General features: G+C 39.1%; 1 protein-coding gene across 1 annotated transcript in view; it reads left to right on the top strand.

The window, feature by feature from the left end:
- The window catches only part of LOC141052989 (uncharacterized), a 196,100-nt gene extending 180,760 nt beyond the window's left edge, over nt 1-15,340 (top strand). The window contains 1 exon segment of the mRNA XM_073550314.1: nt 13,266-15,340. Coding sequence (XP_073406415.1) covers nt 13,266-14,214 — 949 coding nt within the window. The 3' untranslated portion in view covers nt 14,215-15,340.
- Nucleotides 15,341-15,565: the final 225 nt, after the last annotated feature.

The following is a 15,565-nucleotide window of genomic DNA, read 5'->3' as shown; positions in this document are numbered from 1 at the left end:
TGACAGAGCCAAATTTTAAAAATCTGACCAGTATCACTTTATCTGGTAATAACTCTGGAATGCTTCGAGAAATACCAGTGATTTTGAGAATGTTTTTTCGTAACACATTATACTTTATGACAATGGTAAATTTAGGTTGATATGTTTTGTGTTTATTTATTAAAAAAAATCAGAAATTTGAGAAATTTAAAACATTTTGCAATTTTCAAACTTTGAATGATTATCTCTTTAATTCAGATAGTCATACCAAAGCAAAACATTAATAAATAATATTTCCCTCATGTCTGCTTTACATCAGCACCATTTGTAAAATGGTATTTTATTTTGTGACATTTTTAAACCTCATAAAATGCTAACAGTAATTTTTCATTTTTTCATGGAAATTTACTAAATTAATTTTTTTAGGAATCTATCCAGTTTTGAAGTGACGTTAGGGGACCTATATATTGGAAAACCCCCAAAAGTGATATCATTTTAAAAACAACACCTCCTGACATACTGAAAACTGATGGCAGGTATACAAAGTGGCATGATAGGAAGAAAAAGTTGATTTTTACCAACTAAATGTCACTGACGTCTGAACAGGTCAGTGTATCCGGCAGACTCTAAGGTCACCTTTGCTTGTGAACTGCCATGGCAAACATCAGGACCACACAATCATGATTTCAGGGTGCCAATCGGGATAAAGAGGGAGAAGCCACACTCTTTTAAACATTGAAACCAGGGGAAGAGTCTTGAGGAGATCATTTGCATATTCCCAGTGCCTTCTGGGATAAGTGAAGAGTCTCCGCGAGCTCAACGATCACTGGGTTTTGGCCGTTGCAGCTGAAAAGAGGAAATCGGAAAACCAGGGGAAGAGTCTTGAGGAGATCATTTGCATATTCCCAGTGCCTTCTGGGATAAGTGAAGAGTCTCCGCGAGCTCAACGATCACTGGGTTTTGGCCGTTGCAGCTGAAAAGAGGAAATCGGAAAACCAGGGGAAGAGTCTTGAGATCATTTGCATATTCCCAGTGCCTTCTGGGATAAGTGAAGAGTCTCCACGAGCTCAACGATCACTGGGTTTTGGCCGTTGCAGCTGAAAAGAGGAAATCGGAAAACCAGGGGAAGAGTCTTGAGGAGATCATTTGCATATTCCCAGTGCCTTCTGGGATAAGTGAAGAGTCTCCACGAGCTCAACGATCACTGGGTTTTGGCCGTTGTAGCTGAAAAGAGGAAATCGAAAAAACCAGGGGAAGAGTCTTGAGGAGATCATTTGCATATTCCCAGTGCCTTCTGGGATAAGTGAAGAGTCTCCACGAGCTCAACGATCACTGGGTTTTGGCCGTTGCAGCTGAAAAGAGGAAATCGGAAAACCAGGGGAAGAGTCTTGAGGAGATCATTTGCATATTCCCAGTGCCTTCTGGGATAAGTCAAGAGTCTCCGCGAGCTCAACGATCACTGGGTTTTGGCCGTTGCAGCTGAAAAGAGGAAATCGGAAAAGCAGGGGAAGAGTCTTGAGGAGATCATTTGCATATTCCCAGTGCCTTCTGGGATAAGTCAAGAGTCTCCGCGAGCTCAACGATCACTGGGTTTTGGCCGTTGGCTCATCTTTCATCGTTTTTAAGAAATCTCAAGATGGAAGAGGCCAGGAGCCATTTGGTGAGCTGCATTTCTTGCTACATGTTCACAGATTTACCAGTGGAAAAGCCAAACTTCACATGCCACAAATGCAAGCTTGTGTCCCTGTTGGAGGAAAAGTTGCAAAATCTCGAAGAGAGGTTAGCTACGTTGAAGATCATTAAGGAAGGTGAAGAGTTCTTGGACAGAGCAGAATTATCTCTTCATGTTACAGAAAGAGAAGAAATTCGAAGTGCACCTGAAGAAACAGAGGAATGGAGACATGTGACCCAGAGAAGCAAGAGGATCAGGAGGCAGTCAGCACCCATACTGCTCAGAAACCAGTACCAGGCTCTCACGCAGGAAAACGATGAAGAAAGACATCAGGATAAGACTTTGCCAACAAACAGCAACCTTGTACGCCTTCAGAGTCCTCCTGGATGGAGAAAGAAAAATGTTGTGAAGAAGAAACGGAGAGTGGTGGTCATGGGGGATTCCCTGTTGAGAGGAACAGAGGCCGCTATCTGCAGACCGGATATAACTTCAAGAGAAATGTGCTGTCTTCCAGGTGCAAAAATTAAAGATGTGTCTGACAGGATATCAGGACTCTTCAGACCTACAGATGACTACCCATTCCTGCTACTACATGTGGGGACAAATGACACCGCAAGAAACGACCTGGAAACCATCTGCAGAGACTTTGAAGACTTAGGCAAGAAAGTGAAAGAACTGGGAGCGCAGGTGGTCTTCTCTTCCATCCTCCCAGTGGATGGCCATGGAACAAGGAGGTGGAATAAGATTCTGCAGGTGAACAACTGGCTACGTCGATGGTGCCGTCAGCAACGATTTGGATTTCTGGATCACGGAGTGAACTACTTATACGATGGACTACTTGCTAGAGATGGGGTGCACCTTACGAAGACTGGAAAGCATGTATTTGGAAGTCGCCTTGCTACACTTGTAAGGAGAGCTTTAAACTAGAACAACATGGGAAGGGAAGCAAAAGACCAGAAAAAGCCATACACCTGACAAATGCTATTGAGAACTCTGCTATTAGAAGTGGAAAGGAAGAACAAAGGCAAAAGAATCTAAATAATAAAAATATTGGAGAAAGAGAAACCAATCACAAACTAAAATGCTTCTATACTAATGCACAAAGCATGGGCAACAAACAAGGAGAATTGGAACTACTAACACAGGAAAAGAAATATGATGTCATTGGAATCACTGAAACTTGGTGGGACAATACACATGATTGGAATACAAGACTAGAAGGATACAACTTATTTGCAAGAAACAGACTTGATAAACGAGGAGGGGGTGTCGCATTGTATGTTAGAAACACGTATATCTGCACAGAGATTGAAACTTCAGAGACTGGGAGTTCTGTGGAAACTGTTTGGGTAAGAAAACAAGGACAGAATAATGGAAAGGACACCATTGTAGGCATTTACTACAGGCCGCCTGTGCAAGCTGAAGATATGGATGAACTCTTTATGCATCAAATGGCCAAGTTCTCCAAAAAATATGACATAGTTGTCATGGGAGATTTCAACTATCCAGACATTTGTTGGGAATCTCTCTCAGGCAAAACTAACAGGTCAAGGAAATTCTTATCCTCTCTTGCTGACAACTTTATCTTCCAAAAGGTAAGGGAGAAAACAAGGGGAACTGCTACCTTGGATCTAATCCTTATAAACAGGGAGGAAATGGTTGAGGAGGTAAAAGTGGCTGGGACCCTAGGAGGTAGTGACCATGCTATTTTAGAATTTTGGATAACTAGAGGCGGAAGACCTGTGAAGACTCAGACGTCAAGGTTAGATTTCAGAAAGGCAGATTTTAAGGGATTCAGAAAGAGAATTGGAGGGATCCAATGGCTGGATATCCTAAAAGACAAAAATGTCCAGGAGGGATGGGAAATCTTGAAAATTGAAATTCTCAAAGCACAGTTGTTAACAATTCCGAAAAGAGGGAAGAATAGGAAGCATTTAAGGAAACCAGGATGGATGAACACAGAACTTAAGCACATGCTAAAAAGGAAGAAAAAAATGTTTATAAAATGGAAAGAGGGAGGCATATCTAAAGAAGAATATAATGCTGTCTGCAGAACCTGCAGGGCACAAATCAGATTATCTAAAGCTGAAAATGAATTGAGGCTTGCAAGAGATGTCAAAAACAATAATAAAGGATTTTGGGGATATGTCAAAAGTAAAAGAAAAGTCAAAGATGCTATAGGATTTTTACAGGATGAAAATGATGAAATGGTAAGACAGGATGTTGAGAAGGCTGAACTTTTAAATTCCTATTTTGCATCTGTTCTCTCTCAGAAAGGAAATGTAACATCAACTGTTATTCACTGTCCTATTAAGGGAATAGAAGAATCCAGGATATCTATAAACAGAAAGATAGTGAGGAAACACTTAGCTAACCTAAATGAATTCAAGTCTCCAGGTCCAGATGAATTACACCCCAGAGTACTGAAGGAGATAGCAGAAGAAATTTTTGAACCCCTCTCCATAATCTTTGAAAATTCTTGGAGAACAGGAGAAGTGCCAGAAGACTGGAGAAAGGAACAACATTTGCTCATCTTCAAAAAGGGGAAGAAGGTGTACCCAGGGAACTATAGGCCGGTGAGTCTGACTTCTATACCAGGAAAGATCTTTGAACAAATTATTAAACAACATGTATGTCAATACCTGGATAAGAATGAAGTGATTAAACAGAGTCAGCATGGGTTTGTAACTAATAAGTCATGTCAGACTAACTTAATTTCCTTCTATGACGGTATCACTGATTGGGTGGATCAAGGAAATGCTGTAGATATAGTATATCTTGACTTCAGCAAAGCATTTGACAAAGTCTCTCATACAATCCTTATTGAAAAAATGACTAAGTATGGAATGGACAAGGCAACTGTTAGGTGGACTCATAACTGGCTTAGTGATCGGACCCAAAGAGTGGTCGTAAATGGCTGCACATCCAGTTGGAAGAATGTCTCAAGTGGGGTACCACAGGGCTCTGTCCTGGGCCCTGTATTGTTCAACATCTTTATCAACGATTTAGATGAAGGAATTGAGGGTAAACTGATTAAATTTGCTGATGACACAAAGCTAGGAGGGATAGCTAATACTAGAGAAGAGAGCGAGAGGATTCAAAAAGATATAAATAAACTGGAGAAGTGGGCAGCAACTAACAGAATGGTTTTTAACAGGGAGAAATGCAAAGTACTACATCTGGGCAATAAAAATGAAAAAAGCATATATAGAATGGGAGGAATAGGGCTAAGTGACAGCACATGTGAAAAAGACTTGGGTATACTAATAGATCACAGACTGAATATGAGTCAACAGTGTGATGCAGCAGCAAAAAAGGCAAATGCAATTCTAGGATGTATTAACAGAAGCATACAGTCTAGATCACGTGAAGTCATTATTTCCCTCTACTCCTCTTTGGTCAGACCTCATCTGGAATATTGTGTCCAGTTTTGGGCACCACATTTTAAAAAAGACATCAACAAACTGGAGCAAGTTCAGAAAAGAGCGACCAGAATGGTGACCGGTCTGCAAACCCTGTCTTATGAGGAAAGGTTGCAGGATTTGGGAATGTTTAGTTTGCAAAAGAGAAGACTGAGAGGAGACTTAATAGCTGTCTACAAATATCTAAAGGGCTGTCACATTGTAGAAGGATCAACTTTATTCTCATTTGCACAAGGAAAGACTAGAAGCAATGGGATGAAACTGAATGGGAGGAGACACAGATTAGATATTAGAAAAAACTTTTTGACAGTTAGAGTGATCAATGAGTGGAACAGGCTGCCACGAGAAGTGGTGAGTTCTCCTTCAATGGAAGTCTTCAAACAGAGGCTGGACAGACATCTGACTGGGATGATTTAGCGAATCCTGCTTTGAGCAGGGGGTTGGACCAGATGGCCCAGGAGGTCCCTTCCAACTCTACGATTCTATGATTCTATGAAATGATATAGTCATTATTGACATCAGCATCTAAAGGGGTTAAACAGATATGGACAATGACAACACTGATTGTGGCTGATGCAGCAAGTTGTCAGCTGTAGTGGACAGCCGACAGCTGCTGGATTGTCACCTGTATGGGGATGCTATTCTCTATATCTCAGGTCAGTTAAAAGACATATTGGTGGTTATTAAGGGGTTAAAGAAGGTTATCTGACAGAAAATATTGTCCCCAAGACAGATTGGATTTCTAATTGCTATCATGTCACATGATATAATCACTCCAGAGATGTCACAGTTTTTGTCTACAGTAGTTACTGCACAAGATCCTCTCATCTAATCATTTTCTGCTGCAGCCAGTTCTGTTCCTCCCCAGGCCCCATATTTTACATCTCACATGAGTCAGTTTACGTAATAATAATCAACCTGATCCTAGTGATTCTGAGATTGTTGTTTTTTTCTGTGAAACATGTAGTTTTCATTAGTGGTACCGTATTTTTTGGATTATAAGACGCGCTTTCTTTTCTACAAATTTGGGTGGAAAATGGGGGGGGTGTTTGATAATACAAAGTGATCTTACTGTGGCTGGCGGCGGTGACGCTCGTCTCCAGAGATCTCAATCTGCGCATATGCCACCTGCAGCGGCCACTTTCCAGAAGCCCACCGCTGGAATATGGTAGGGAAACTAGACTCCTCTTACCGGTGCTGACATCTTCTGAGATCCCAGGCACTGCAGCATCGCCCTGCTCCTGCCGCTGCTGGCCTCCTGAAGCAGCAACCCTGTTTCCTGTGACCCCTCTGCACCGTAGCATAGGGAATATAAGACGCACCACCATTTTATTTGAAAAAAAAACGTTTTCCTATTTTGCACCTTAAAATTTGTGGTGCGTCTTATAATCTGCAAAATACGGTACTTGGAGGGGCATATAGTTTAGAAAATTGCACTTTTCACAGTATCAAAAAGCACATTCAGGAAATTTAACCCTTAAGGTGTATCACAGTAATTAATTCTCATGAATTGGACAATACTATATTGTTTGGGTACATGGCGGGACTGAGAAGTAAAGGAGCGCCACTTAGCTCTGGGAATGCAGATTCTGCTGAAATAGTTTGCGACCTCCATTTGCAGATCACCTAAGGTGCCAGAAAGGTAGAAAACTAGAACAGTAGTAAACATCTAAAAGTTGAATCAGTTTTCCCTCAGTGACTTAATCTGTAGAAGTAGGGACTATTTTGACTCCACAGATATTCTCTGGAAACTAGCACGCAATAAATATTGGAGAGTAAAAATTACAAATATGCCATTTATGTGCCCAATTAATGATGCCCAGCTTGTGCTTCTAAAGACACGCATATCGTAAATTTTAAGTGTGTTTTTCCCGTTATTGCATGTGGACGTTAACAGTGTTTGGGTAAACTGCAGAACTAAAAAAGCGAGGAGGGAATTTTTGCTTTGAGAAAGCAGATTTTGCAGGATTGGTTTATGGAAGCCATGTTGCTTTTCAAGAGTCCTCCATCTACTAATAATGTGAAAACCCTGTATTTCTCCATTGACAGATAATGGGCATAAGTGGGTCTTGTTTTTTGAGGGGTGGATTAGAAGTCCTTTGCGATGTCATTTTGGCTTACATAGCATTTTTTATGGATTATTATTTCAATAATTGGGAGGCAGAACGAACCGAGAGGGTTGATCATCGTGTTCTACTGGTTTGTGCTATGAGGTCTAGTGTTGGATTGTTAACTGTTTTTGTCTTAGTAAATAATTGTATTTTGCTACTATGGCAGGTGAAATAATTATTGATTACATCACCAATTTCACTGTGCAACAAATTTCAGGGAAGTTCTTGTCCCCTGAGAAAATTTTATTGTATCTTATAGATTTTGATATGCTGAACACAAATATGTGCTTCAAAAGTCTGTATCACATAAGGCTTTTAAGAAACAACAGTATATAGTCTACATTATGATGTCCGAGATACTACATCCATGTGCATCGATGTCAGTAGCAAAAGCAATTGTTCAAAAGTGTTTTGCAGATGTCTTTTGTTTATAATCCGTGTCAGATGCTTCTCAAATAAGATTCCAGCAATACTCAGCCAGCATTGACGTACTCCACTTTCCCTGGTACCTTTTCTCCATCAGCGCAATGTCTTGGTGAAATCTTTCACCGTGTTCATTGCTAACGGCACCAAGATTGGCTGGAAAAAAGTCCTAGTGAGAATGTAGAAAATGCATTTTTAGTGACATATTGCATTTCATCAAATGATATGCTGTGAGCATGTTGTCCACAAGTTGTTCAAAGTTCGGTGCCCTGCTGTTGCCAAGGAAGTTGAAGGTCACATCTTTAAAGGCTCTCCATGTCACTTGTTCAGCACCTTGCAAAACATCTTCAAAGCTATTGTTATTCATTATATCTCTGATCTGTGGGCCAATAAAAATACATTCTTTAATCTTTGCATCACTTATTCTTGGAAATTTCTGTCACAAGTAAGAAAAGGCTACTGATTCTTTGTTCATTGCTTTGACAAAATTCTTCATAAGCCCAAGTTTAATAGGCAAAGGAGGGGGAAATATCTTTGCTGGATCAACGAAAGGATTATGTTTAACATTCTTCTGTCCAGCAACCAGGTTTTCGCAGAGTGGCCAGTCCTTTCTGAAATAGTGCATTTCTCGTGCACTACTGTCCCACTCACAAATAAAACAACAATACTTGGTATATCCAAGCTGCAGTCCAAGAAGAAGTGCAACAACTTTTAGATCACCACATACACTACCGTTGAAAAGTTTGGGGTCACCCAGACAATTTTGTGTTTTCCATGAAAACTCATACTTTTATTAATCAAATGAGTTGCCAAATGAATTTAAAATCTAATCCAGACATTCACAAGGTTCAAAAAAAGATTTTTATTTGAAATAATAATTTTATCCTTCAAACTTTGCTTTCGTCAAAAAATGCTCCATTTGCAGCAATTACAGCTTTGCAGACCTTTGGCATTCTAGCAATTAATTTGCTGAGGTAATCTGGAGAAATGTCACCCCATGCTTCCAGAAGCCCCTCCAACAAGTTGGTTTGGCTTGATGGGCACTTTTTGTGTACCATACGGTCAAGCTGCTCCCACAACAGCTCAATGGGGTTGAGATCTGGGGACTGCGCTGGCCACTCCATTACACAGATAGAATACCAGCTACCTGCTTCTTCCCTAAATAGTTCTTGCATAATTTGGAGGTGTGCTTTGGGTCATTGTCTTGTTGTAGGATGAAATTGGCTCCAATCAAGCGCTGTCCACTGGGTATGGCATGGCGTTGCAAAAATGAAGTGATAACCTTCCTTATTCAAAATTCCTTTTACCTTGTACAAATCTCCCACTTTACCAGCACCAAAACAACCTCAGACCATCGCATTACCTCCAACATGCTTGACAGATGGCACTCTTCCAGCATGTTCTTGTTCTGCGTCTCACAAATGTTCTTCTATGTGATCCAAACACCTCAAACTTGCATTTGTCCTTTCATAACACTTTTTACCAACCTTCGTCTGTCCAATGTCTGTGTTCTTTGCCCATATTAATCTTTTCTTTTTATTAGCCAGTCTCAGATATGGCTTTATCTTTGCCACTCTGCCCTGAAGGCCAGCGTCCCGGAGTCTTCTCTTCACTGTAGGCGTTGGCACTGGCATTTTGCGTGTACTATTTAATGAAGCTGCCAGTTGAGGCCCTGTGAGGTGTCGATTTCTCAAACTACAGACTCTAATGTACTTGTCTTGTTTCTCAGTTTTGCAGTGGGGCCTCTTTCTACTCTGGTTAGAGCCTGCTTGTGCTCTCCTCTGAAGGGAGTAGTACACACCGTTATAGGAAATCTTCAGTTTCTTGGCAATTTCTCACATGGAATAGCCTTCATTTCTAAGAACAAGAATAGACTGTCGAGTTTTTCATGAAAGTTTTTTTTTTCTGGCCATTTTGAGAGTTTATTGGAACCAACAAATGTAATTCTCCAGATTCTCAACTAGCTCAAAGGAAGGTCAGGTTTATAGCTTCTCTAATCAGCCAAACTGTTTTCAGCTGTGCTAACATACTTGCACAAGGTTTTTCAATGGTATTCTAACCATCCATTAGCCTTCTTACACAGTTAGCAAGCACAAAGTACCATAAGAACACTGGAGTGATGGTTGTTGGAAATGGGCCTCTATACACCTTTGAAGATATTGCGTTACAAACCAGACGTTTGCAGCTAGAATAGTCATTTACCACATTATCAATGTATAGAGTGAATTTCTGAATCACTTAATGTTAGCTTCATTGGAAAAAACTGTGCTTTTCTTTCAAAAATAAGGAAATATCTAAGTGACCCTAAACTTTTGAATGGTAGTGTATGTTCCAGTTAAAATTTCTATAATTAATTTTTGTCAACAGTATCTCCATATTCTCATGTTTCTTTCATGTGTACGGCATGTCCAATAGGTATAGAAGGATAGATATTTCTGTTGTGTAGTTAAACAGCCTTCAGACTTAAAACTGACAAGTCAATGAACAGTCGCTATTCCTTCGGGTCATGTTCACATCCAAGAGCACCAAACAACCCCAAGACATCGTTGCAAAAGGTTAAACTGTCGACATAGTTGAAAAATTGATTGTCTTCTTGATGATTGCGAGAAACAGAAACTGTTGTTCCTGGTAATAAGAGATTCTGTTCTTGTAGCCTTGATCCCAATAATTCTGCCTGCCTCCTTGACAATTTCAAATCTCTGACCAAGTCACTCAGATCAGCTTGACTGAACAGATGTGGATTAGATGTAGAAAGCTCAAAGTCTGGGTCTGCAGCAGTTTTATTTTCCACTGACAGTTACTTCATCTTCGTCGTCCTCCATTGTCCATACTTTGGGCGGCTTTGGAACACGAAGACTTTCATCGTGTGGCACTGGTCTTATGACTGAAGGAAGATTAGGATATTCTATTGATTTCTTGTTCTTTGCTGAATATCCTGTTACATTTGTAAGGCAGAATTAGCAATCTGTTACATGATCTCTCTGCTCTCTCCATATCATGGGACAGCGAACGGCATTGAAGGTCATGATCCATTCAGCCATGCACTAAGTATATCAGTATTGTCTTTTCATTTTTTTGATTTCTCCCCTGCCCAGAAGATGTGGTATGCTTCGTACACGGTCAACCAAATGATTCACTGCGCCTGCTCGGAATTCGCATAAGTGCTTGCATGTGTGTAGATCAGCGATTTATGTTATTTCAGTGGAAAATTCAGAATATACTGTTTCAAAAAAGATCATGTATGAGTTTTTAGAATTATAACAGAATATTATGTTTCGTATCATTTCTCAAAAACCTTACGTGATAGCAGAAATCTGAAGTTATAGCTGAAATCAGCATGAAAAAAATCTATCAGGTACACTAAAAATTGTCCAAGGGATAAAACCTTGGTAACACAGTGTTTTTTAAGGACATTTCTAGTATAGTACGAGTATATTTCTAAAGATGTTATTGACATGAAATTCTCACCAGATGTCAGTAGCAACCCATCCAATCCACACAGACAAAGAAATCAAACCATAGATGTCTATAAATTATGTGTAATAATGAGAAATGACACAAGGGAAAGTATTGAAATTAAATTAATACTTTGTACGTACGCCTTTGTTGGTGATGACAGCTTCAAGTTGCCTCCTGTGTGGAGAAACTAATAGCAGGCATTGCTAAGATGTGATTTTGGCATATTCTTCCACACAAATCCTCTTCAAATCCTGAAGGTCACGTGGGCTCCTTCTACAAACTCTGCATTTTAGTTCCTTCCATAAGTTTTCTGTTGGATTCAGGTCAAGTGATTAGCTGGGCCATTCTAGCAGTTTTATTTTCTTTCTCTGAAACCAATTAAGAGTTTTCTTGGCTATGTGTTTGGGATCATTGTCTTGCTGAAATATCTGTCCTAGTTTCATTTTCATCAACATAGTAGATGGCAGAAGATTTTTTCAACAATGTCCCAGTACATTTGTCTATTCATCCTTCTTTCAATTACATGAAGTTTGCCAGTGGTATATGCTGAAAAACAGCCCCACACCATGATGTTCCCACCTCCAAACATCAATGTTGGTATGTTGTTTTTGGGGTGATATGCAGTTCATGTTAGCCCCCAAACATAGTGTTTATTATGGCATCCAAAGAGTATAATTTTAGTCTCTTGTGACCAGACTATATTCTCCTAGTATTTCACAAGTTTTGCTAAATGTTGGTGAGCAAACTTTAAATGCGCTTGAATATGCTTTTTGTTCAGCCTTGGAATCTTGTGTGGTGAGCGTGCATACAGTCCATGGAGGATGAGTGTATTATTCATTGTTTTCTTTGAAACAATTGTACCTGTGATTCACGGTCTTTCTCTAGCTCTCCACAGGTGGTCTATGGCTCTTGGACAGCTCTTCTGACACCTCTGTCTGAAATATTGCATAGAGCGCCTGGTTGTGGCCAGTTTATTGTGAAATGATGTTATTTCTGCGTCTGGATTATGGCCCCAAAAGTGCTCACTGGAACACTCAGTAATTTAGAAAGTCTTCTGTAAAATTGCCATCAGTATATTTTGCAACAATAAGGTTGCTACAGTTTTGAGACCGCTCACTGGTTTTACCCATCATTGAATGTTTCTTTTGTGGCACCTTGGTAATCAGACACATTTTTATAGGTCAATCAGTTGAGCCAGCTTATATTATTTTCACTAAGCGGAACGATTGCTTTCTAATTACTAATAGATTTCACCTAGTGTCATAGCTTTTTATGGATTTTTGCACCTGTCTTCATGAGTTCAATACTTTTTCCCTGTGCCATTTCTCGTTATTACACATTGTTTATGGACATCTATGAATTGATTGATCTACCTGTGTGGGTTGAATGGGTGCTTACAGACATCAAGTGAGAATTTCATGTCAATAACACATTCAGAAATATATTTGCTTACAAAAATTCAATACTTACTTAACCTGGTGTAACTTGCAATTTCTTTGCCTATTTTAGAAATGTTAAGAAATATAGTTAAGGATATGTTAAAAAATAATCTTTATATTTGGCAGATGACTGTACCAGAAGCTCAGAAGAACATCTGATGTCTTCAACTTTTAAATCTAATGACCTTGATGTCACACAAGATATAAATGACATCAATGTTGCTATTCCAGATATACCATCATCCCTTCACAGTAAAGATCTATCATTTGATCCTTTTAAACAGGTCCTGTCTTCTGATTTATCTCAGACTAGTAAGAAAAATAAAAGTCACAAAAGAGGCGTTAAAAATCGAACTGCTCTTACAGCAAAAAAAACATTTTCAACTGCAGAATATGAAGAAAGCTTTTCCTTCAAAACAGCTTTTACACATCAAAAAATTCACACAAAGGAGGAAAGTTTTTCTTCAGAATCTGGGAGGGATTTTAACCAGAAATTGGAGCTAGTTGGACAAAAAAAATGTCACACAGGGAAGAATTCATATTCATGTTCAGAATGTGGGAAATGCTTTGCAAGAAAATCAAATCTTGCTATACATCAGAGAAGTCACACAGGGGAGAAGCCATTTTCATGTTCAAAATGTGAGAAATGTTTTTCAGTTACATCAGATTTTGTTACACATCAGAGAAGTCACACAGGGGAGAAGCCATTTTCATGTTCAGAATGTGAGAAATGTTTTAAAAGGAAAAGTCATCTTAACAGACATCAAAGAACTCACACAGGGGAGAAGCCATTTTCATGTTCAGAATGTGAGAAATGTTTTTCAGTTAAATCACATTTTGTTACACATCAGAGAAGTCACACAGGGGAGAAGCCATTTTCATGTTCAGAATGTGGGATATGTTTTGTAAATAAAGTAAATCTTGCTAAACATCAGAGAACTCACACAGGAGAGAAGCCATTTTCATGTAAAGAATGTGGGAAATATTTTGCATATAAATCAAATCTTGTTGAACATCGGAGAACTCACACAGGGGAGAAACCATTTTCATGTTCAGAATGTGGGAAATGTTTTACAAAGAAAAGTCATATTAACAGACATCAAAGAACTCACACAGGGGAAAAGCCATTTTCATGTTTAGAATGTGGGAAATGTTATTCAGTTAAATCAAAACTTGTTTATCACCAAAGCACTCACACAGGGGAGAAGCCATTTTCATGTTCAGAATGTGGGAAATGTTTTAGAGATAAATCACATCTTTTAACTCATCAAAGAACTCACACCGGGGAGAATCCATTTACATGTTCAGAATGTGGAAAACAGTTTAAGCGGAAATCAACTATGGTTAGTCACCTTAGATATCACACAGGGGAGACACCATATTTATGTTCAGAATGTGGTAAATGTTTTGCATACAAATCAATTCTTGTTGCGCATCAGAAAACTCACACAGGGGAGAAGCCATTTTCATGTTCAGAATGTGGGAAATGCTTTAGCTGTAAATCAAGTCTTTTTACTCATCAAAGAACACACAGCGGGGAGAATCCATTTACATGTTCAGAATGTGGAAAACAGTTTAAGCAGAAGGCAAATATGGTTAGTCACCAGAGATGTCACACAGGGGAGAAGCCACATTTATGTTCAGAATGTGGTAAATGTTTTGCATACAAATCACGTCTTGTTTTACATCAGAAAGTTCACACAGGGTAGAAACCATTTTCATGTTCAGAACATGGGAAATATTTTAGCAATAAAAGGAATCTTACTAAACATTAATTATTTCACAAATTGAGAAGTCATTCTCATACCTAGAAGGTGGGAAATGCGTTACTCGAAAATCATATTGTGTTGACCTCAAAGGAAAACTCACATAGAATGAAATTATATATTTTTGAGACACTGCACAAGAAAACACACAACAGAGTCAAAGTAACGACATATAAGTAAATGAGAAAACAAGTGAGAACCCACATTTGAATTATAACATGTTCAGTTATTAAAATACATCTGTTGTCTAAACAGAAAATTGAATGCAATATTCCATCTGCATTGTATATTTTTTAGTAATATGTATTTATATATTCTGTATGTGGACAAGAGTATTGCTACACCTTCCCTTAAACCTCCCAAAAATACCCACCATTTCCTCCTCCCTCTTCTTCCTAACTCCCAATCTCGGCGATCTGCCATTCATCAATCTCTTTCAATCCACAATCTCGGTGTGTGAACAAACGTTTTTAACTTTTCTATGATAAACATGCTGACATTGTAAATTACTATTTACATGTATGACCCATTCCTTCTTTGTTGGAACGTCTGGTATGATCCATTCCAATTAAGATAAAATGTCTCACTCGCTCCACCTTCCTAATCTCAATCCATAATACTGGGGTAAGATTATATACTCCGAGATCCCTGTACAGAAATATTAGGGCTACAGCAACATCACATATTTTATACAGAAGAATAGCGCTGTCTCCATAGCTCTCTGTACAAGGACATATTGATTAGCAGACAAGGTCCTCATATTTAGGAAGTTTATATTATTCTCACACGCTGTTTATACGAACAAGATCAGAGTCTCATTATACCGAGTAGACAAGCTCCAGGGATAAAGACCCCGCCTCGTACTAACAACACGCTGGAGGCCCGGAGGATCCAGCCACGAGGCCCGGATTCTCTCATTTTTGGCTTTAGCGTTCAGAATAAATCCCTTTCTCATTCAGTCCTGTAGTAATGACTTTGTTAATCACGTGTTATAGGAGGGTTCGTCTAAATCCATCTAAATGTTATCAAATTATGTGCAAGAAACAATAAACCTCCTACCGCAGTTTTACTGTGTGTGTCCAGTGTCTGTTCTTTTACATTCCGTAATAAAAAAACATGAGTCTTTGAACAAACCTGCTGATTATGATTTTGCAATTGTAGTAATTTTACACCATAAAATTCTGTTTTGTGCATCAAAGCTGTGTCAGACCTGAATATATTGGCAAAAACATCTGCAAAGGGAGGTTATCTTCCTCCAGAAGTGGAAGGAAGGGCAGGCAGGGCACAGACGAAT

Source organism: Dendrobates tinctorius, unplaced genomic scaffold, assembly GCF_039654945.1.
Source record: "Dendrobates tinctorius isolate UK_male_01 unplaced genomic scaffold, ASM3965494v1 ptg000164l, whole genome shotgun sequence".
NCBI lineage: Eukaryota > Metazoa > Chordata > Amphibia > Anura > Dendrobatidae > Dendrobates > Dendrobates tinctorius.
Note: the sequence above shows the minus strand (reverse complement) of the source record. Positions and strands in the feature narration are given on the sequence as shown.